The sequence below is a fragment of the Sorex araneus genome, chromosome 1 (genome assembly GCF_027595985.1).
Source record: "Sorex araneus isolate mSorAra2 chromosome 1, mSorAra2.pri, whole genome shotgun sequence".
In the NCBI taxonomy this organism is placed as follows: Eukaryota; Metazoa; Chordata; class Mammalia; order Eulipotyphla; family Soricidae; genus Sorex; species Sorex araneus.
The window spans coordinates 32,481,265-32,503,787 of NC_073302.1; the positions used below are offsets into that span (position 1 = coordinate 32,481,265).

Below are 22,523 nucleotides of genomic sequence, written 5' to 3' on the forward strand. Positions count from 1 at the left end.
ATCAAATATTTTAGCCTTCCATCTGTCTAGACCTCTTAATCATCAGGAATCCTGTGGCTCTGTGGTGCCTGTTCAGCATGTTACCCCGATACTCAAAGTGTGGCTGGCCTAAAGAATAGAGAATATGTCAACATTTTCCCCTCTGTAGTGGCAGAGATCAAACCAGGGCCTCACATGTGCATGGTGAGCACTCTCCCGCTGACCCACACCCGGCCAATGCCAGCATTTCGTAAATGAGGATGTGTTTACCCCCTTTAGATGGATTTGGCGGCCTGGAATTCTCCCAAGTTCCTTTGAAATGGATAGCTCTTTCCAAGCATATTAATTTCTTCAGCATTTGCATGAACTCATGTGCCACTAAACAAAGAAGAAATATGAGAGCAGTCTTCACCAAAAAAGGACAGAGCCAGCTAAGCTAAACCAGGGATAAGAGTTAGGCAGCCAAGAGGCCACAGCCACTGAGCTGGCAGCTTGTGTTGGTCAGAGCACCACCAGGCAGGCACGGTCCAACAGAGTGACCAGCCCAGTGTAAGATTACAGATTTCAAGTTTTAGAGTCAAAGAATGACAGATCCTGTACTCCTGCAACTTGAGTTTTCTTGAGAAATACCCTGGAAAAGTATGTAACCATTTGCCGGTGGTTGTGAGAAATTCTGTGAAATTTGGCAGACTCTTCTTACAAAGACCCTGAAAGACCTGGCCTGACTCCCACCATGCCTTAGAGAGGGCAGTAACCAGTAGTGAAAGTATCAGTCCATACCTGGCTTCTTATTCCAAGAATTTAGGGAAACTATTTATAAAAACATATCTATCATAACATAAAATCGTTTGTATGAGTATATATATTGCGTAGCATGTATAATATGTGAGCAGGTCTAATCACACTACTCTATACATATATATGTGTGTAGATATAGATATATATACCATCAGTGCTTTTATATGTGATCTCATTGAGTCTGAACTGTCATCTGCACAGCAACAATAAGTAGCCCATGAGTGCCGTTTGCTGAGTCACTAGATATTAATCATCTGCACATGTCAGACACTGTGTTGGGAACACAGCTGTGAGTCAGGGAGGACACAGCTCTTCCCTCTACGACAGTTACTTTCTAAGAAAAAAATGGACGGTGAAGCAATGAGACAATAAAATAATAGCAAAGGAGAAAATAAAATAATAACAAGGAACTGAGGGTGGGTGTAATGGAAACATATATGCGGCTAACAAGAAAGACAAGGACCTAATTGCCAAGATCTCAGCCTCTCCTTCTCTCCCTGCATAATACACACACACACACACACACACACACACACACACACACACACACACACACACACACACACACCCCAAACACCCTCACATGCTTTCTCTCAAAGTCCCCTTTCCCCACTCGTTCGCTGCCTGTCTCTCAGCACTTGTTTGTTTTTGTGTTCAACCGTGGAAGTCCTACCACTGAGCCCCACTCGCACCCGAATCACATCCCCTCTCGGTTCTCCTCCTTCAACCCCTCCCCCCACCCTCTTCCGGTGCAACCGGTGCTGCGCGAGCACATCCCGCACTGTAACTGTTCCCTGCTCCATCCGGGCGTGCGTGCGAAGCCAGCACCCACAATGGGGAATGAGGCCAGTTTCCCTGATGATATATGCCACCCTTTTAGCCAACAGGAAATTAAAAGGCTGAGCAGGAGCTTCAAGAAGTTAGATTTGGACAGCTCAGGGTCTCTGAGCGTGAAGGAGTTTATGGCCATGCCTGAGCTGAAGAATAACCCGTTGGTGAAGCGCGTGATTGACCTTTTCGACGTGGATGGCAATGGCGAAGTGGACTTCCAGGAGTTCATCCAGGGGACCTCCCAATTCTGTGTGAAGGGCGACGAAGAGAGGAAGTTGAGGTTTGCTTTCAGCATCTACGACTTGGATAAAGACGGCTACATCTCCAACGGGGAGCTCTTCCAAGTTCTGAAGCTGATGGTGGGAAACAACCTGAAAAGTTGGCAGCTACAGCAGCTCGTAGACAAAACCATCATCATCTTGGATCATGATGGAGATGGGAAAATATCCTTTGAAGAATTCAGCACTGTGGTTCGGGAGCTGGAGATCCATAAGAAGTTGGTGATAGTCCTGTGAGCCCTTTTGAAAGTCCTCAATATTCTATTTGCTTTCTACTGTCATTCAAGTTCAGTGCTATCTCTTAGACTTGGAGTCACTTCTTCTTGTGAAGTCCCATTTTCTTGCTTGAATCTCCCGATCAAATCTGTTTCTCTATAACTCTTATTCGATAAACTCTTCTCTCACTGATTCAGGGTTAACACCCTGCGTGGGAAAGAACACAAAAGAGGACGTGGTTGGTGAAGGAAAGAAAAGGACTTTTATAAACGACTTGTTTTTTGTTTTAATTTGAAGACAAAAACTATAAAGAGTAAAGAACTTTAGCAGTTCCAAAGAGAAGTCTTTCTTGGCTTTCATTCTTACAGTTTTATATCAGACAATTGAATGATTCAAATCTAGTAAAGAGTTGGCATCTACTTGTGTTCAGGTATATTTTGTTAAAATCATTCACTTAACAATTGTAGCCCAAGAAATAAATACATTGCTGTTACCTGAGCACATTGGAGATGAGGGAATACATGGCATGGGGCTAGGCCAGGCCACATCCTGCTTACTCCTGGATGCCTTACTCAGGGGTCACTCCTAATGATGCTCAGAGGACATGGTACCAGGTATAGAACCAGGGTCAGCCACATGCAGGAAAAGTGCCATACCCCCTGAATTAACTCTCTCCAGCCCCTATTTACCAATGAATCTTCTCCCCAGGATGCAGCCAGAAATCCTTGAGCATGATCTAAGAATTCTAAGTCAAGCTCCTGTGACATTGCTTCATCCCTTGAAAAGAAACTGGTCTCAGGGTTTTTGCATAAGCACTAAGCTTGGACTAAGTGTTCATCTGTACTATCAGCCTTGCAGGGAGTGGGATTTTAGAAATGTTAACAGCATATATCTTCATAAAAAGTTCTCTCACTTTCCCCACTCTCAGTCCCCATCCTCATGGCTATAATCATTCTTCTCATGGGACAGAAGCAATGAAGATGGGGCTGCAGTAGACTCTAGAATTCTGAAATGCTCCAATGTGGCTCCTGGTGCTCAAAAGACACTGAGTTGGGTAAACCTGTCTTTTTTAGCTGAGCTCAGTATCAAAATCCAATCACAGCCCTAGCCGAGAAGCTGAGGGCCCCCACATCCTGTAAAAGCTTTCCTCTGGCAGAGCAACCTTCATCTCAGAGTTTCTCCCTCCCTAATAAACTTCTACTCGGTGTTATGTTGGAACTTGTTGACACTGTTCAAGCATCAGCCTGTGTGCATCTTGCCAGCTTCTTGTTCAGTGATGATGCCTTGTCCCTAGGTTGAAATGGGCCACCAAGAGACCAATATCTCATGGCAAAAAGGCCAGTAGGTGTACGGTTTGGTTTGGTTTGGGTTGGGTTGGGTTGGGTTGGGCTTGGTGTAGGGACCGCACAGCAGCATAAGGTACACAGCTATCTGCACCCTGGTTGTCACAAGACCACCAAGGACAGTTCAGGAAAAAAAAAAACCTGAGGAATTTCACCAGGGTTGCTCCTACCACATCATTCCCATCCTGTTTCTCACAGTGGACACCTTTCACAAAAGGTAGTCAGCCCCTCAGAACACCAGGTCACTGAAACATTCTCTCTTTACCTGTACTTGCCAATAGAAAAGACTCAGCTGATTCTTCTCAGGATAAGGAAAATCCTTCCAGGGAGATATGTTACCCTTGATTTTCTAAAGAAGCTGATAACTAGTCTTAACAAAAACTACACAAAAGAAAGAAAAATAAAGTCAAGTAATTATTGTTGGGCACCCAGTTGCCCTAGTCACTTTGCCATACTTTTTACTTAATAGATTTCTTGAGAACTACAAAGGGTTTAAGAATTCCTGGCTATCTCTTTTTGTTGTGGACAGGTTTTCAAATACTAGGATACTCCCAATCTAGTAGCACTGAGCCCTGATCCCATTGCAGAACACACTCATATATACATACATAATTTTTTAGATTCACTTACATATGGCTTTTATCAGCCATTGTACTGGCTACACAAGCATTACCCAGCCTCCACATCATTCCTCCTAAGCAAAATAAAGATTGGTCCCAGAATTACTTCGAGGATTCCAAAGGATAAGCATGTAAAACAGGGCCTAGAGCACAATCGATTCCTACTGTTTCCCTTCTCTTCTGTCCCAGCAATAAACAAAGAGACAGGTGTGTTTCACCCTACATGCTAAAACTAACTGGATATTTATGTAATTCTAAACCAGAAAGCAAGGGATTAAAAAAAAAAGTTTTCCCCACCCTTCCAAGGATTTGGAACATCATGGATAATATGTTCCATATTAACAAGAGGAAGGAAAATGTTTTAGTCTCAAGTGACTAGATGTAACTCCATTTGCCATGTTAAGTCACAACATAGTGACCCATGTCTCTGTGGCAGTGACCTTGAACTGATCATCTTATTTCTAGCATTAGCTCTGAAAAATTCTGATAGCACAGCTATCGGAGAAGAAAGATTACATTCACTTCCAAGTTAGATCATTTTGTGATGTCTTGTTTCTCTCAGTTAACTGCAGGATGCCCACAAGTTTAGTCCTGTGCAGTTCTTTGGGGTGGCAATAATAGTTAACAGTATTGAACAACTGCCCTGTTGGGGCTGGCAAGCCTCTGTGGAAGAATGCACTGAGAAAATCATAGGGAGAAGGAAAGTTTATTGGGGAAATAAACTATTGGCAAAGAGACAAGCAGGCCTTGACTGCAAATTAGAAGACCCACTGTTGTCCTTTGAGTTTTTATGAGCAACCCCCCTGCCTGCCCTAACCCTCCTCCCGCCCAACCCATGGTAAACTATCCATGACATATCTATGAAGAAGACTCAGCCACAGACCTGGGATGGCCCCTTCTTGTCACTTAAATGCCACCTGAGTCCTTTGAGGAGATTGCTCTATGGCTATAAGTTAGTATCAGGGATACAGAGAGCATATGGACATGGAAGACAGAGCTGCTGAGACCTCCTGGACATATACACACACAGAGCCTTACCTCCCCACTGGGATTACCTGAGAGATGGGTGATTTGTCTCTCCTAATAGACCCCTCTGGCTTCCTGCCTCCTGCTTTGTGCCTAGAACAAGAAATCTATTGAACAATCTGTTTCATAGCTGTGCCACTCCTTGGTCTTACATTGGAGATTTTGATCTCCAATGCTCATCATACCCTATTGAACTTGCTCTGTCATTTAATTATCTTAATAACATTCTCAGGTGTGGGTACCATCATCACAGTTTTACCCATGATGCTAGAAAAGTCTAGAATCATCTCCAAGGTCACCCTACTGGCTATGTGGCAAGGGAACGACCTGAAGTAGCTTTCCTGGGCCAAACTTGGAGTTTTTCCTACCTCGCTGCATTGTCTAATATTTTTATGGCTCCTATATTAACCTGCTTAAATTATTTCTGATGTCCTTATTCATAAAACTGTGATTTATAATAAAGAATTTGGTATGCATCCCAGTTTCTGGCACTGAGCTGTTACTCTTGGAATTTCTTAAGTGATTAAGGAGATAAATGGCCTTTTGTCATGCTAATGGAGTGATTTTTGAAAAGTCTCTGAGGTGGAAAATGGTGGTGCCAGAAGTTCTATCTTCATATCCCACCTCAGAGGGATAAGAAAGAGGGTCTGGAGGTGGGATTGGTCACCAAAGGACACGAATTTCACTGATATTGACTTCATAAAGAAGCCTCCACATAACAGAAAGGGCAGAATTAGCAGAATTCTAGGTTGATGAATTTATGAAGATTTGAGAGACAGTGTCCTTGTCCCCTTCCTGCCCCCTCCCCCGCCCCCTCTTTCTGGAAGCTTTGTGTTTATTCCCTTACCTTTTCCTATGCCCATTTTTTTGGTCTATTTCTAAATTGTATTCATTTGCCAGTATTCATAAGCCATAAATCTAATAAGTGAAATGTTTCTCTGAATTCTGTGAGCTTTTCTAGTTAATTATTTGAATGCAAGGAGAAAGCCATAAGAGCCTCTGATTAATAGCCAGTTGATCAGAAGCATAGGTAATAAACCTGGGCTTAGTCTGAGATTGGGCAGGGGAGTGTTGGGAGGTGACAGTATTTAGATTGAACTTATAGCAATAACCAATATGCTTGGAGATTGTAGAGATTCATGACAATATGGTGTAATGAATTTTATCTTAATATATTGTCTGCTCTCTACCAAATGTTGCAATCCCTAAACCACTAGATTTATGTGTATGTATGTGTGTAAGAGACAGAGATAGAGAGAGAGTGAGTGCAGAAACCAGAAACACCACCTCAATGTTGTAGCTTTGAACTCTGTCATGCTTTAAAGACATCTTCAATGAGAAAACTTTCAGAAAATTTCTTTTAATTGCAAGTTTTTTGTTGTTTTTTTTTTTGCTTTATTGGGTCACACCCAGCAATGCTCAGGGGTCACTTCTGGCTCTGCACTCAAGAATTACCCCTGGCTGTGCTCGGGGGACCATATGGAATGCTGGGAATCGAACCCCGGTCAGCCTCGTGCAAGGCAAACGCCCTACCCGCTGTGCTATCACTCCAGCCCCTTAATTACAAGTTCTATTCTTCACTTATACTGTTATCCTTTTTATCTAATAGATTATAATTGTTCTTTGGTTTGGTTACTGCAATTTAGCTCTTGCATACCTTGAAAGGGGAGAGATTAAGGTGTGTCTCAAGACAAGAGGACACCATGAGAGAAGGGTCCAGTCCCTAAGATTTAATCAAGACCCTCTGCCATCATATTGGCTAACCATAACTGTGCCATGTGGTGGTCATTAACTGTGTGAGTAGCTACAAATCATGCTGTCATTTTATAAAGCCATTAGCTGATTCTTATAGAGAAAAGAGCTCTCTATGGTGACCAAAGGATACAACCTGATAACTCACAGATTAACTCTGACTCCTAAAAGTTTTCTTGTTTTCCCAGCATTTTTTCTTATTCTCTTGAGATATAACTGACCTATTTTGCTCTGCCTAAGAGTATGGCATACAAGATAAAACTTTGACACGTTTATGAAACACCCCTTTGTTGCTAGTTTTACATGGTATTTGTTTTCAACAATGCTTTTCTTATATTTGCCAAGACTTAAAAACTCTAAAGACTTGAAATAAAATTCAGAATTAAAATGCAGGCAACCCTGAATAGGAGTGATCTTTTTTGCACCAATCGCTTCTGAAGCATGGTATGGACATTACAAGTCTCAATCAGAAGGAAGTAATGTGTTCCACTCTTAGCACAAGAAAAGCTCAAGATGAACCACCTAGCTCATTATTTTTCAAAAATTCAGCAACTGGTCATAAGCCATTTAACTTCAACAACTAATATTATCTAATGACTAAAACAATAGAGACACTGATGGTACAAATATAGCCATAGAAAATTACACATTGCTGTACAATAAAATCATAGCGAGACAAAGTTAACAGGGTAACTCAATAGGGAGAAGCATCGGTAACATGTTAAGAAAGAGATTGATAGGCCCCAGAAATAGTATAGTGAGTAGGTTGTTTCCTTGGCATACAGCTGACATAGGTTCGATCCCCGACACCCCATATGTCCCCCTGACCCCATCAGGAGTGATCCCTGAGTACAGAGACAGAAGTGAGCCCTGAGCGCCAACCAGTGTGGCACAAAACCAAAAACAAATTAAAAGAATTAATATAATTTTTGCAGCTTTCTATTTATTTATTTATTTATTTCGAGGTGAACAGCTCTGAGCACTGTCGTCCCATGTTAATCAACTTGCTCAAGCGGGCACTAGTAACGCCTCCATTGTGAGACTTGTTGTTAACTGGTTTTGGCATATCGAATATGCAATGGGTAGCTTGCCAGGCTTGGCTGTGCAGGCGGGAAACTCTCGGTAGCTTGCTGGGTTCTCCAAAAGGGACAGAGGAATCGAACCCTGGTCGGCCGCATGCAAGGCAAACGCCCCTACACACTGTGCTATCAATCCAGTGCATTTATTTATTTGTATTAAATCACTGTGAGCAATCCTTGCAAAGCTTTCATGTTTGAGTTTCAGTCGTACAATGATCAAGCAACCATTTCTCCAACAGTGTATATTTTCCACCGCCAATGTCCTCAGTATCCTTCCTCCTCCTCCCTCCACCCCAATGTACGACCCCTCCCCCTGCCTCTATAGCAGACAGTTTCTCTCTTACTCTCTCTCTCTACTTATGGGAATTATGGTTTGCAATACAGATAATGAAAGTCCATCATGTTTGGTCCTTTGTCTACTTTCAGCACACATCTCCCATCCCCAGGGGTCCCTTCAACTATCATTGACTCAATGATCCCTTCTCTGTCCCAGCTGCCCTCTACCACAGCTCATAAGGCAGGCTTCCAACTGTGCAGCAATCTTCCTGGCCCTGTCTCTACTGTCCATGGGTGTTAGTCTCATATTATGATATTTTATATTCCACAAATGAGTGCAGTTATTATATATCTGTCCCTCTCTTCCTGACTCACTTCACTTAGCATGATACTCTCCATTGATCATCCATTTATAAGCAAGTTTCATGACTTCAGATTTCCTAACAGCTGCATAGTATTCCATTGTGTAGACGTACCAAAGTTTCTTTAACCAGTCATCTGTTCTTGGACACTCGGGTTGTTTCCAGTTCTGGCTATTGTGAACAGTGCTTCAATGAACACACAGGTGCAGATGTCATTTCTACTGTGCTTTTTTTGCACCCTCAGGATATGTTTCCAAAAGTGGTATGGCAGGGTCATATGGAAGCTCAATTTCTAGATTTTTATGGAATGCCCATATTGTTTCCCAAAAAGTTGGACCAGTCAGCATTCCCACGAACAATGTGAGAGTCTTTTTCTCCCCATATCCATGCCAGCACTGGTTGTTCTTGTTCTTTTGGATGTGTGCCAGTCTCTATGATATGAGATGATATTTCATTGTTGTTTTAATTTGCATCTCCCTGATGATTAGTTATGTAGAGCATTTTTTCATGTGCCTTTTGGCCATATATATATATGTGTATATATATATATATATATATATATATATTTGGTGGAAGCTTCTGTTCATTTGTTCTTTCCATTTTTTGATGAGATTGGAGGCTTTTCTCTTGTACAATTCTACTAGTGTCTTGTATATCCTGGATATTAACCCTGAATTTTTTAAAGATTAAAAAAAAATACTTCAGTGTATGAAATATCTAATTGGGCAAAAGATAAAAATATATGACTCATACTAAAGGAAGCAAAAATCTTTCTGTAAAAACTAACTTTCTTAGAGCTGGAGTGATAGTCTAGTGAGTAAAGCATTTGACTTACCCAGGCCAACTTTATTTTGATTCCCAGTACCACATACATTTCCCTAAGCCCTCCAGAAGTGATCCCTGAGAGCAGAACCAGGAGTAAGCCTGAGCAACACCAGTTGTGGCCTAAAAGCAAGCAGACAAACAAAAACAGTCTTTCCTACTGAATAGAAAATTAAAAAACAGACTCTTGAAGCTAGAAAAGCAGATCATTGAGGAATTGAGCACCCCTACATTAGGGCATCCTTAGTGTATGCCCCTGTATATTAGGGCACCCTTGGTGTATACCCTGTACATTAGGGATACCCTTGGTCTATCTCCCATACATTAGGGCACCCTTGACAGCATTGAAAGTGTCTCCTACACTTTGGAAGATCACAGTAACAGAACATCAAAACAGAGCTCTTCTCTGACCTGGTAATTCCAATCAATGAAATATATATCTGAAAGGGAAGAATGAAAATTATTTCTTAATTCCATCCATAAAAGGATTTCCTACATTAGCCTTTGTCATATACAGATGTAAAAAATAATGTCAAAGAAAATTAAACACCTGATAGTTTGGGTGTTGCCAAAGCAATATGATATAACAATAGGAGATTTGATCATCCAAAGTTGTTAAAATAATTAATGTGATAACCCTTCATAAAACAAATGTCAAACACTTTTAAAAATGTCATTATAGCTGCCTATGCTTCCACCTCTGGAAAAAAAAAAAAATATGGTCTAGTTCAGAAAAAAAAATGAAGAATTGAAAATACCTTTATAATAAAAGGATTAAAGGTAATCAACTCTAATTTTTTTAAAATATTATTTTTGCATTTTTGGTTTTGTTTTGGGTCCACACTTGGCAATACTCAGGGAGTACTCTTGGCTCCACACTCAAGAATCACTCCTGGCTATGCTAAACCATATAGGATGCTGGGGATCAAACCCTGGTCTACTACAGCAAGACAAGTGCCTAAGCTGCTGGACTATCTCTCCAACCTCTGTATATATATATATATATATATATATATATATATATATATATATATATTGCTTTTTGGGTCACACCCGGCGATGCACAGGGGTCACTCCTGGCTCTGCACTCAGGAATTACCCCTGGCGGTGCTCAGGGGACCATATGGGATGCTGGGAATCGAACCCGGGTTGGCTGCGTGCAAGGCAAACGCCCTACCTGCTGTGCTTTCGCTCCAGCTCCTCTGTTTTGATATTTTAATAATCAATTGAGATTTCAAAAACATGGCACTGTAGAGGCAATGTAGCAACTGGAGCACTGTGTCTAGCCTTTTAGATGCTTGTCCACACCTGGAAGGGGCAGGGGGCCAGGAAGTTCTCCAGAATTACAGGCATCTCCTTAGCAGCCTGGCTGGGACCATAATGATGAGTCCTAAAGACAATTCCAGACTTGAAAACACAGGCCCCCTAGGCCCAAGGGCCCTGTAGATGGGAAGGAAATGATGGGATGTTTCCACAAACCCTGAGCGCTGTCATCTAGGTGGTGTTGCTTATCTAAATGTGCCATTAACTTGGCTCATGCTGGGCCTCCCTGAACTTAGCAAATCATTGCCTCTTGTGTTTCTTTTGTTGAGTGTGACCATTCCTTTCCTGAGGAGAAAATTCTAGCTTCTCTAAATGTGTGTCTTCCTTTTTGCAATTGTTGTTAAACTATATATTAGAAATCCCGAAGAACTGTCCAAACTTAACCCAACCCCTCCAGGCAGGCAAGCTGTTTCTCCTAGAATGTCTGCCCTTAGTCCTTCTGGAGCCCACATCCCTTTCAGGGATGTATCTTCTATCTCCACACCAAACACACCGCACCCCCCCCCTCCACACACACACACACACACACACACACACACACACACACACACACACACACACAACCAAATGCAGACACACCACAGTGAATATATTTTATAGAGTTGCTGCTCTTCTGAGCAAATTAGTTAAGAAGCAAGAATGGAAACAGTAGAAATCAGTCTTCAAAATTAGAAATAGAATTTGCTGGGCCGAGGGGATAGAACAGAGGGTAGGGCACTTGCATTGCCCTGGCAGCACATGGCAACACCTGGTATGGCACAAAAAAAAAAGAAGAGAGAGGGAGAAACGGAAGGAAGCAAGGAAGGGAGGGAGGGAGGGAGGGAGGGAGGGAGGGAGGGAGGGAGGGAGGGAGGGAGGGAGGGAGGGAGGGAGAAAAAAAAGCATTTGTTCCCTCCACTTCCTGCTTTTAAGTATCTAGGTGTTATCAATATTTCTGAGGCTCAGGGCTGGAGCAATAGCACAACGGGTAGGGCCTTTGCTTTGCACACGGCTGACCCAGCTTCAAATCCCAGGATCCCATATGGTCCTCCGAGCATCACCAGGAGTAATTCCTGAGTGCAGAGCCAGGAGTAACCCTGTGCATCGCTGGGTGTGACCCAAAAAGCAAATATATATATATATTTCTGAGGCTCAATTGCCCTTTCTTTTTTTTAATTAGAGAATCACTGTGATGTACCATTACAAACTTATAAACTTTTGTGTTTGTCTGGGATCATTGGTGGAGGTGAATGGGCACTGGTGGAGGGATGGGTAAATGATCACTGTATGAGTGAAATGCCCTTCCTTTCTTAACAAAATCATTGTTCCTCTCCCACTCCTTGCTCTTTTATTAAAGAAAAAATGCATATTTTAAGCACTAAGATTTGATTTACAGACTTGGAGAGGAAATCGTACAAAATTTCATGCACTGGACCGCTGAAAAATATATTATTTTTTCTGATGCTTGTCATTTTGTTCTAGGGAAAAATACTTGAGAGGTACTGGAAAGCTTGAAAACAATTGTAACCAAATTCATTTTTCAGAAATGTACTGTAAAAATGTATGCATTTATTTAAAGAAAAATGATTCATTACATAAAATTAAGTAATTGTACAATTTAATAAACACCTACTATACATCAAGCTACTAGGAACTCAGAGAAAGGCAAAGTCCCTCACTGTCATGGAAACTTTCCTAGAACCAGGCCTACCCATTTATTTCTGTGTTCTGCATGAGAAATAGTCTCTCTCAAGTCTTAAATATGTAGCTCCAAGCTAGAGGTACTTAATCCTTTAAGTTGTCTATCAGGTTAGATTCATTGGCTGCAAGCTACAGGTTAATTTAAGCAAAAGAAGAGGCATTACCAAAAGAATAACATGAAGCTAAAAGTTTTAAAGTATGTAGAGTAATTTAGGAAGCTTTAGGAAATACAAAATATAGGGGCTAGAACAATAGCACAGTGGGTAGGGCATTTGCCTTGCACGCAGCCGACCTGGATTCAATTTCTCCGTCCCTCTTGGAGAGCCCAGCAAGCTACTAAGAGTATCCTGCCCGCACGGCAAAGCCTGGCAAGCTACCTGTGGTGTATTCGATACGCCAAAAAATGGTAACTAGTCTCACAATGAAGACATTACTGGTGCCCACTCGAACAAATCAATGAACAACGGGACGACAGTGCTACAGTGCTAGGAAATACAGGAATGTAGGGAGTAGAGTAGCAGGAACTGGGAATTAAGTCTTTAAAGGGCTCTGACCCTGTATCTGACTCTACAACAACAACTACTTTTAATGCCAAATGCATAAGATGGAAACTGGCTTTCATGCTCTTCTTCTCAACCAGGGTGAGTAGAATGTATAATTGGACAGACACAAAAATCATATCTGTTTTTTTGAGAACCATCCATATTGTTTTCCAAAAGGGCTGAACAAGTCGGCATTCCCACCAGCTGTGAAGAAGAGTCCCTTTCTCCCCACATCCGCGCCAACACCGGTCGCTTTTGTTTTTTTGGATGTAGGCCAGTCTCTGTGGTGTGAGAAGGTATCTCATTGTTGTTTTGATCTGTATCTTCCTGATGATTAGTGATGTCGAGCATTTTCTCATGTGCCTCTCAGCCATTCAGAGACATACATAGAAAGATTATACTCATATGTGGAATATAATGTAGCAGAGAGGTACGAGCTAGCAATGATGCAACTTCTGGCAGAAATTTCTCTGGACTTAGTTACTAAAATACTAAAATACAAAAATCCGAAACCTCACGGCCACTATTGTGGCCACATGACCTCATATCTCTCCATTCTCAGCAATGGAAAACAAATTATCAAATGTTTCCTTTCCAGCAGGTCTGACTTTGGTGGGGGGAATCTCCAAACAATAATAGTGAGTTTTTTGTTGAAATATTGAATGTAATCAAAGTAAAGAGAAAGTAAAGTAAAATTTATCAGCTACACAGGCGGGGTGGGGGACTGGGGGGTGGGGGGAGATCTACTGTGGTTCTTGGTGGTGGAATATGTGCACTGGTGAAGGGATGGGTGTTTGAGCATTGTGTAACTGACACTTAAGCCTGAAAGCTTTGTAACTTTCCACATGGTGATTCAATTAAAAACATTTTTTAAAAGAAATAATAATAAAAAATTAAACTTAAAAAAAATCATATCTGGGTCCCAGGGGAATAGCTCTGTGATTTAGAGCACCTGCCTTACCCACTATAAGGTCTCCTGTCCAACCCCAGGTGCCACCAAGTGCTCCCAGCATGATCCTGGAAACTGCTGTTTGAGCCCGGCCACTCTGCACTCTGTGATCCAGGGAACACTGCAAACCATTTCTGGCCCTACCACAGCCAGTTATGTGGGAGCATCAGAGCTAAAAGGTGTGACCCCCTAATGCACACAAATAAAAGTTATGTCGAAGCAACAGGAAGTTTAGCCCATGAGAAGCACATGTGTAAGCACCATAATGAAATGAGCCTGATGTGAAATCCTGGGTGAGCATCACAATTAAAATACGTCAGCACCATGAAGAAAAGGAGAGAGCGAACATGGTGTGTGGGGGAGGGGGTGGCAAGACACATGAAGTGGTAAGTGATAATGGGTAGAGGGTTGGGGATAGACAGACGGTACCCTCTAAGAAAGAATCCTCAGGAAATAAGATCAATTAACTTCCTACACAAGCCTGCTAAATGCTTCATTGCCAATTTGTTCATTATAAATATATTTTCCCCCTTGTTCTCATATTTGGTCCCCATATGAGAGAACTCTGTTATTTTGAAGACGGAATGACAAGTTTTCCAGGCTCTCTGAGTCTGAGGTTTTTAATCTATCAATTGAATTTCTAATCTATTGTTTGAGAATATCCATCTCTATGTTTTCCTCACAGAAGTATTCTGAAAAATCACCCGAAATATAAATGAAAGTATTTGGAGAGGAAAATTATATGCTTAAGAATTTTTTTTAAGCCTAGCTGGGGGCTGGAGCGATAGCATAGCAGGTAGGGCGTTTGCCTTGCACACAGCCAACCCGGGTTTGATTCCCAGCATCCTATGTGGTCCCCTGAGCACTGCCAGGGGTAATTCCTGAGTGCATGGCCAGGAGTGACCCCTGTGCATCGCCGGGTGTGATCCAAAAAGCAAAAAATAAAAAAACCTAGCTGTCTTACAACAACTAAATCTAAAGGTACCTTTCAAAGAATCAGGCTGTGGGGGGAGGGGGAGAATCTTAGGGACAATGGTGGAGGGAAGTTGACAGTAAAGTGGAGATTGATGCTGTGTGCCTAAAACTCAACTATAAAGCACTTTGTAAATCATGGTGATTTAATAATTTTTTAAAGTAAAGCCTACCTTTCATATGATTTTATATATATTCATTCAATCACATAATTCTTGTACGTTTAATAAATGCTAGCAGCACAGTCTATGCAATGAACAAAATGGGGAAACTCCCTGATCTCTTTTCTTTAGAGGAGCAGAGAAAAGGGACATTGTTGTGTGTTTGGGAGATATGGATGGGGAGGGCAAAGGAAGGTTAGTTCAGGGGTCTTAGTAATCTGTAAGGAAAATAATGAGTGAAATACATGAACTATATTGCTGGCTGGAAGTTGAGAACTAGTTCTGTAACCATCTGCCATGTTCCAAGTGTCCATTTCTGAGAAAAATTCAAAGTAAGGTTTGGGCAGCAACCAAATTGGTGCTCTTGGCCTCTTCATATCACTGTTGGTCTGAGCCGAAATGAATCAGCACACTAGATAGTATAAGCATCTCCATTTATGTGAATCTTGTTTATTCCCAAAGGTGTGTTAGTGAATTTCCAGATGGTGGAGTCTAAATTCTGAAGCTGTCTTCTTTCCTTGGTTGGCATCAAGGAAAAGTGGTCAGGTTTAATGAACAGAGAGATGTTCTAAGAAATGCTCATTAGGCAATTTTGTCATTGCGTGAATAGCAAAGAGCATAATTATGTAAATCTATGTGACATAACCTGACATATCACTGTCATCCTGTTGCTCATTGATTTGCTCAAGAGGGCACCAGTAATGTTTCCATTGTGAGACTTGTTATTGTTTTTGGCATAGCGAATACACCACGGGTAGTTTGCCAGGCTCTGCCTTGTGGGCAAGATACTCTCAGTAGCTTGCCGGGCTCTCCGAGAGGGGTGGAGGAATCGAACCCGGGTTGGCCGCCCTACCCGCTTCGCTATCACTCCAGCCCTTAACCCCCTACACACCTTAAAGATATGCTCTAATCCATTGAAAACATCATATCTATGGTCTGCCATTAATCAAAATGTGACACAATGTTTGACTGGATGTGACTGTAATCCGTAAAATGAAGCTGCAGATAAAGCAGTGAGATGAAGGAGGGGAAAAGTCCCTAATTTTTTTTTTTTTGTATTCTCTTTGCTTTCATTTTTTTTATAGCTGTGCACCATGAGACTGGTGGCATTTCTGTACTATTTCTACAGATGTCATGTGCAACAACCTTAGCATTTTGTCTGTGTCACCTAAATTCATTTTAAATATTTCACAATGAATATTCATTGCATCTCTTCTTCCTCAGACCAATGATAAAAGCCAAGTTGAGCCAGTGCCACTTGATTAAAAATATTTTCACTTGATGATGTGAAGAAGATACACATATCTGACGCATAGCACATTTACACGGTGTGGTGCTGGGGGTGGAACAACTAAATTACATCTGCAGCTGCATGTCTTATCACTTGGACTCAGACACAATTTAAACACTTTCACTGGTGCTTACAGGCAGAAAGAATATAGCAGATTTTGAATTCACAGGGTGATGTTGAATAAAAAATTTTTTGAAGGTGTTACAGGAAATAGACCAGTAAGAGTTCATACAGAAAAGAGTATCTGTAAATGGTTTTTGTTCTAAAGGCCATGTGCACTTTGGTAATATATTACCCTAGTTCCCCCATTTACTTGTTTATATGCTCTTGGATAAGGTCATTGGCCCCTACAAAATCTGTTTCTTCAAATGTAAAATGGGAGTAATAATACCTAGTTTAGAAGGATACTATAAGATCATAATATGCATAAATGGTGCTTAGCATATTCTTTCTGTTTAGTTTTGTGTTGGAATCGAGCCTGATGGTGATAGCAACTCTGCTCAAGGGTCACTCCTATCTCCAACTCTGCTCAAGGGTTACTCTCAGGAGTGTCACAAAACTGAACAAGACGTCCTGCATGCAAAGCGTGTGCATCAGTCCATTGAACTCTCTCTTTAGCCTTAGAGCACATCTTTTTTATTTTAAGTTAGGATATATTTTCCAGGGCCAGAGAGATCATAAGGTGAGTAAAAGGCTTGCTTGCATGTGCCTGACTTGGATTTGGTCCCCAACACCACTTACAGGCTCCTGAGAACCACCAGGAGTGATCCTTGAGCTCAGAGGTAGGAATAAGCCCTGGCCACCGTTGGTTGTGGTTCCCCCAAACAATGAAGGAATTTTCCCCCTTCCTTTTGTTGCTGTCTTTGCACATGTATTGTGTGCCCCCTTGGTTATTGTGGTGCTCACAAAGGTTGCACTGGTTGCAGTGCCACACACTTCTCTGTGGTGTTCGCCGGGGGACACCCACTTTTAGTTGTGGTGCTCACACTTAACTCTGCTTAGTGCTCACCTGGAGTCACTGTGCTAACCACACATGTGCTAGCTGAGGGAGTGCCCCACTCTCTGGCCACAGAGCTCCTACATCTTTCACTGTGCTCACTGAGGTCGCACACACACTCATTCCGGAGCTTGCACGTGCTGGTGTGGTCAGTGCCAGGGGTTGTAGACAGCAGAGGTGCAGGCTGTGCTCCACACATGTGGCCCAGCAGCGCACTCCTTTTCCAGACCAGATTCCTGCTTCCCTGGGGCTAGGCTTCTGCCTGCATCCTCCAGCGCACTGCCTAGATTTCCTGTCTTGTGTCTCAGAATCCTAGGGCTCATGCATCCTCTGTACTCGGAGTCATTTGTAGTCTTTCCTTCTCAAGACAGATTCTGCATCATCTTTGATCCAAGGCCACTGCCTAAAGTACCATCAGGAGGAAGGAGATTCAATGGCTCAGTCTGTGCCAATATCTGAAATCTCCAAGATCTGCCTCTGATCTTTGCTGTCCCGACCCCAGCCCAGATTAGATATCCTGTGTCTTCATGACTGGCTGGCTGTTTCTCCAAGCTGGGGAGTAGATAGAGGTGGAGAGAATGGTTAAGACTGTAGACTCAAGATGCCAACTCCCTGATTGGATTGCATCTCCAACTTATTGGCCATGGGAACTTGAATAGGTTTCTTTAGTCTTTTGCCTTTTTCCTAGCTTATAAAGTGGAAAAGAAATAAATAAATGCTTCATCATGAATAAGTAAGTAAGTTGCTTCATTGAAAAAGAACTGACAACTGTGCCTTTCACATATTTGGTGTAAAAAATGATGATAATAATGATGACAATGACTTAAATCCTAAGGTGAAGAGCACCTAGGTTCCTTAGCAGAGGCATCCATGGGCTTACCAGTGTGGTCCTTTCTCCTTGTTCCTACCCCTTATGACTCTCAACCTGCAGAAGTCATGGCCACTTTCATCTCTGTGCCCTTAACTCAGATGTTATTACTTGCCTCACCTGAAACCCCTCCCTACTCCATTCTGCACATTTTAAATCTATCTCATGAGTTTTATACTCATGGTCTTAAACCAAGGCCAATGGTTTATCATTAATACTATCTATTCCCTTTTTTTTTGTTTCTCTACACTCTACAGATGAGCAAGATCATCCAATATTTTCCCTTTTCCCTCTGACTTATTTTGCTAACATTTTACCCTCCAGTTCCATTCATGTCACAGTGAACAACATGATTTCAGATGCATAATATTTGTTTAACTTTACTTATTCCATCTCATATCTCTTCCACAGCTACTTTATCCATTCATATGTTGCTGAACATTGGGTTATTTCTATATCCTGGCCATAGTAGTAAGCACTGCAATGAACTTGAAAATACATATATCTTTTCAAATTAATGATTTTGGCCAGGGGTGGTGGAAGGAAGTGGGTAGGTGTAAAAAACTAAAGCACGCTGACAGGCGTATGCACTCAAGGGCCCTCCAAGAGGCTCTGTCTCACCGCCCATGTTCAGTGCTCTGGAACCGCTGTGTGTGGCTGTTGGTCAAGGGCAGGCGACGGAAGGAAGAAGGCCAAAATGGTTGCTCTATCAGTTTATTTCATTCTCTCTCTCTGCTTCTCTCCTGGCTCTGGATCTCTCTCCAGATCTCCCCCCAACCCACTCTTACAGCCTAGTTAAATCCCTCCAGCATGAGGGGGTTGGGGTCCTAGTCTCGTTGTTACTTTTGGATCATGACAGCATTTGTCCATGATCAAGCTCTTAACTTATAGTTAAGAATTGGCCACTTTGGCCTGGCCCATCTCACTGCCAGAGTAGCACATAACTCACCGCTTGCCCTGGATCCGTCTTGTCCCTCGTTGGGACCCTGCTTTTGGGGTGTTAGGAACTGAGGGCAGCTGAGACTTAGGTAGAGAGAACAGATGCCCAGGAGGAAAATATCATGCAGAGTCAAGTGACTCCCAGGTTACAAAAGTATAGCATTTGCTAAGTCTTCCTGTGTCCATACAAAAAAGGACATTGCTCTTAATAAACTATGCAAAGGACTTAAGGAGAAGAGAAAAACAATATTTACAAGTCAACAGAACACTAAGAAAGAAGCTACAAATAAATACAGGAATGGGAGCACTGTAACGGGAGTAACTCAATAAACCTAAACTACCTGAGGCTATGTTATCCTACAGGTAGGGAGTAGATGGCAAGAAGTTAAAGCACAAAAACATCTTTAAAGATGAAACACCACTGACCAAGCAAGTGGAAACAAACATAAACAAATGGGACTATATTAAACTAAGAAGCCCCTGCACATCAAAAGAAACAGTGACCAAAATATAGAGAGAGCCCATGAGAGCCCAGGGAATGGGAAAGAGTATTTACCAAATACCCATCTGATAAGGGGTTAGTATCCAGGATATACAAGACACTAGTAGAGTTGTAGAAGAAAAAACCTCCAATCCCATCAAAAAATGGGGAGAAGAAATGAACAGAAGCTTCCTCAAAAAAGAAATTCAAATGGCCAAAAGGCACATGAAAAAATGCTCCACTAATCATCAGGGAGATGCAAATCAAAACAACAATGAGATATCATCTCACACCACAGAGACTGGCACACATCAAAAAGAACAAGAATGCTTAAGTGGTGGTGCGGATGTGGGGGAGAAAAGGAATCTCATTGTTAGTGGGAATGACAACAGGTCCAGACTTTTTGGAAAACAATAATGGCATTCCTTTAAAAACTAGAAATTGAGTTTCCATATGACCCCACAATATTACTTCTGAGAATGTATCCCGAGGGTGCAAAAAAGTACAGTAGAAATGACATCTGCATCTGTATGTTTATTGCAGCACTGTTTATAGCCAAAATCTGGAAACAACACAAGTGCCCAAGAACAGACGACTGGTGAAAGAAACTTTGGTATATATACACAATGGAATACTATGAAGCTGTTAGGAAAGATGAAATCCTGAAATTTGCATATAAGTGGGTGGTCATGGAGAGTATCATGCTAAGTGAAATGAGTCTGAAAGAGGGACAGACATAGAATGACTGCACTCGTTTTTGGAATATAAAATAACATAATATGAGACTGACAAGGACAAGGACAGTAGAAACAAGGGACAGGAATATTGCTCCACAGTTGGAAGCCTGCCTCATGAGCTAGGGGAGAAGGCAGCTGGAATAGAGAAGGGATCACTAAGTCAATGATGGTTGGAGAGATTACTCGGGTTGGGAGATATGTACTGAAAGTAGACTAAGGGCCAAATGTGATAGCGTCTCAGTATTTATATTGCAAGCTACAATGTCCAAAAGTAGAGAGAGAGTATGGGGGAAATTGTCTGCCATAGAGGCAGGAAGAGGGGTAGGATGGGAGGGGTTATACTGGGGACATTGGTGGTGGAAAATGTGCACTGGTGGAAGGATGGGTGTTCGATCATTGTATGACTGAAATTCAAACATGAAAGTTTTGTAACTATCTCACAGTGATTTAATAAAAAATAAATAAATGAATAAATGTAGGAGTGGCTTACAAATAAGATTAATAATCTCTCGACTTTTTGAATGGACTTTGTAAATAATGATCAAATGACCTTCAAATTAAGAATGCAAATTATCAACAAATGCAGTCTACCACACTGAAGGCATTTAAGTATTTGAGGAAAAGTCGATATTTGGGTGATAAAAAATAAAAGAAATTGTTTAGGTTTGTGGAAAAATAAAGTTGAAGCACTTGTCATATAGGAATTCTATTCTTTTTTTTTTAATTTATTTTATTGAATCACCAAGTGGAAAGTTACAAAGTTCTCAGGCTTATATCTCAGTTATACAATGCTCAAACACCCATCCCTTCACCAGTGCCCATATTCCACCACCAATAAAAACAAAAACAAAACAAAAACAAAAAAACAGTATACATACCACCCCTCACCCCCAACCACCCCCCCGTACGTGAGTGATAATTTCACTTCCTTTTCTCTTTACCTTGATTACATTCCAGATTTCAACACACAACTCACTATTGTTGTTAGAGTTTCAAAACAGACTATTTTTGTTGGAATTTATCCCCCAAGAATAAAGCTCTATTGACAAGGAAATGTTTGATAATAAGTTTTCCACTGATGAGAATGAAGAGATAAAATGTCGCGCGGCCACTCTGTATTATATTAATTAAGTCCGCGGAGATTTAAGTTGGAAAATGAATCATTTCCCTTCCTGGAACAGCAAAAGCTTAGTTCACAGTCTCCATACATGGGTGCAAGCACTTGCTGGAACCCCAAATCCTAAAGCTGTCTCTGGTTCCCGCTCGTTCCACATCCACCGGCTGTGCAGAGGCATGGGCACCCGGGCCGAAACTCGGCCGGAGCAGAGCACCGGCCCCGGCTGGGACTGCCCCGGTATCGGAATTCTATTCTTAAGGATTTGAGAAATCTCCATACTGAAAGGCTGGGAGTAATCCAGCCCTTGGTACTTGGAGGAGTGTCTGGCACACAGTAGGTCCACAGTATCTCAAATGCCTTTCCTTCTGTGGGATTTTCCTTGTCATTGATGTCAGCAACTGAATAAAATATGTTCAGTGGGGTATATGTGAAGGTTTTCTTTTTCTAGTCTTTTCATTCTGGGTCTGCGGTATTGAGGCCATAGGCAGTGGTGCTAAGGACAACTCTCAGCTCTGTGCTCATGCAATGCTAGTGTTAGCATGCAAGGAAAGCACTTTAGCCCCTGTACTATCTCTCCAGGCCTATGTGAGGGTTTTCTTAGTGTCTGTAAATCAATTAGCAAAGTGCCTGCTTCAGTTCTAGCTGTATCTGTAGCTGATTTGTTAATAGCAAAAGAACCCAGGTTTTAGAGCTAAACCAACATGAATTTAGAGATCAACTTTGTCCCTTCAAAGCTGTTGGTACTTTGTAGTTTCTTCAACTACAAAGTGATATTATAAAGGCAAGCTAATAACTATACAAAGACATAGTACAGCAGGCAAAGCACTTGCCTTGCTGTACTGACCTACTGCCTACTGACCATAGTTCTATCCCCAGCACCACATGTGGGCCCCTAAGCACTACCAGGAGTGATTCTGCGCAATGCTAGGCATAGCCTAAAACACACAAAATAAAACCAGAAAATGGCGGATGCCACATGGGTGCTGCCGCTGCCACCGCCCTGCTATCTTCCCCGTAGAAAGAAAGCATTGGGAGAGAAAATCCTTCCTCCTCCCCAGGCGGCACAGTCTAGATGCATTTCTAT

General features: G+C 41.9%; 2 protein-coding genes across 2 annotated transcripts in view; both read left to right on the top strand.

Moving 5' to 3' along the window:
* The window catches only part of GRIN3A (glutamate ionotropic receptor NMDA type subunit 3A), a 207,569-nt gene that overhangs the window by 172,258 nt on the left and 12,788 nt on the right, over window positions 1-22,523 (top strand). The gene's annotated exons all lie outside the window — the stretch shown is intronic.
* On the top strand, window positions 1,611-2,123 carry PPP3R2 (protein phosphatase 3 regulatory subunit B, beta). The gene has a single exon (XM_004600273.1). It carries the CDS (start codon window positions 1,611-1,613, stop codon window positions 2,121-2,123), a length of 513 nt encoding a protein of 170 aa, XP_004600330.1.

Coding starts and splice junctions, on each gene's coding strand:
- PPP3R2 (XM_004600273.1), top strand. CDS start 1,611: ATGGGGAATGAGGCCAGTTTCCCTGATGATATATGCCACCCTTTTAGC.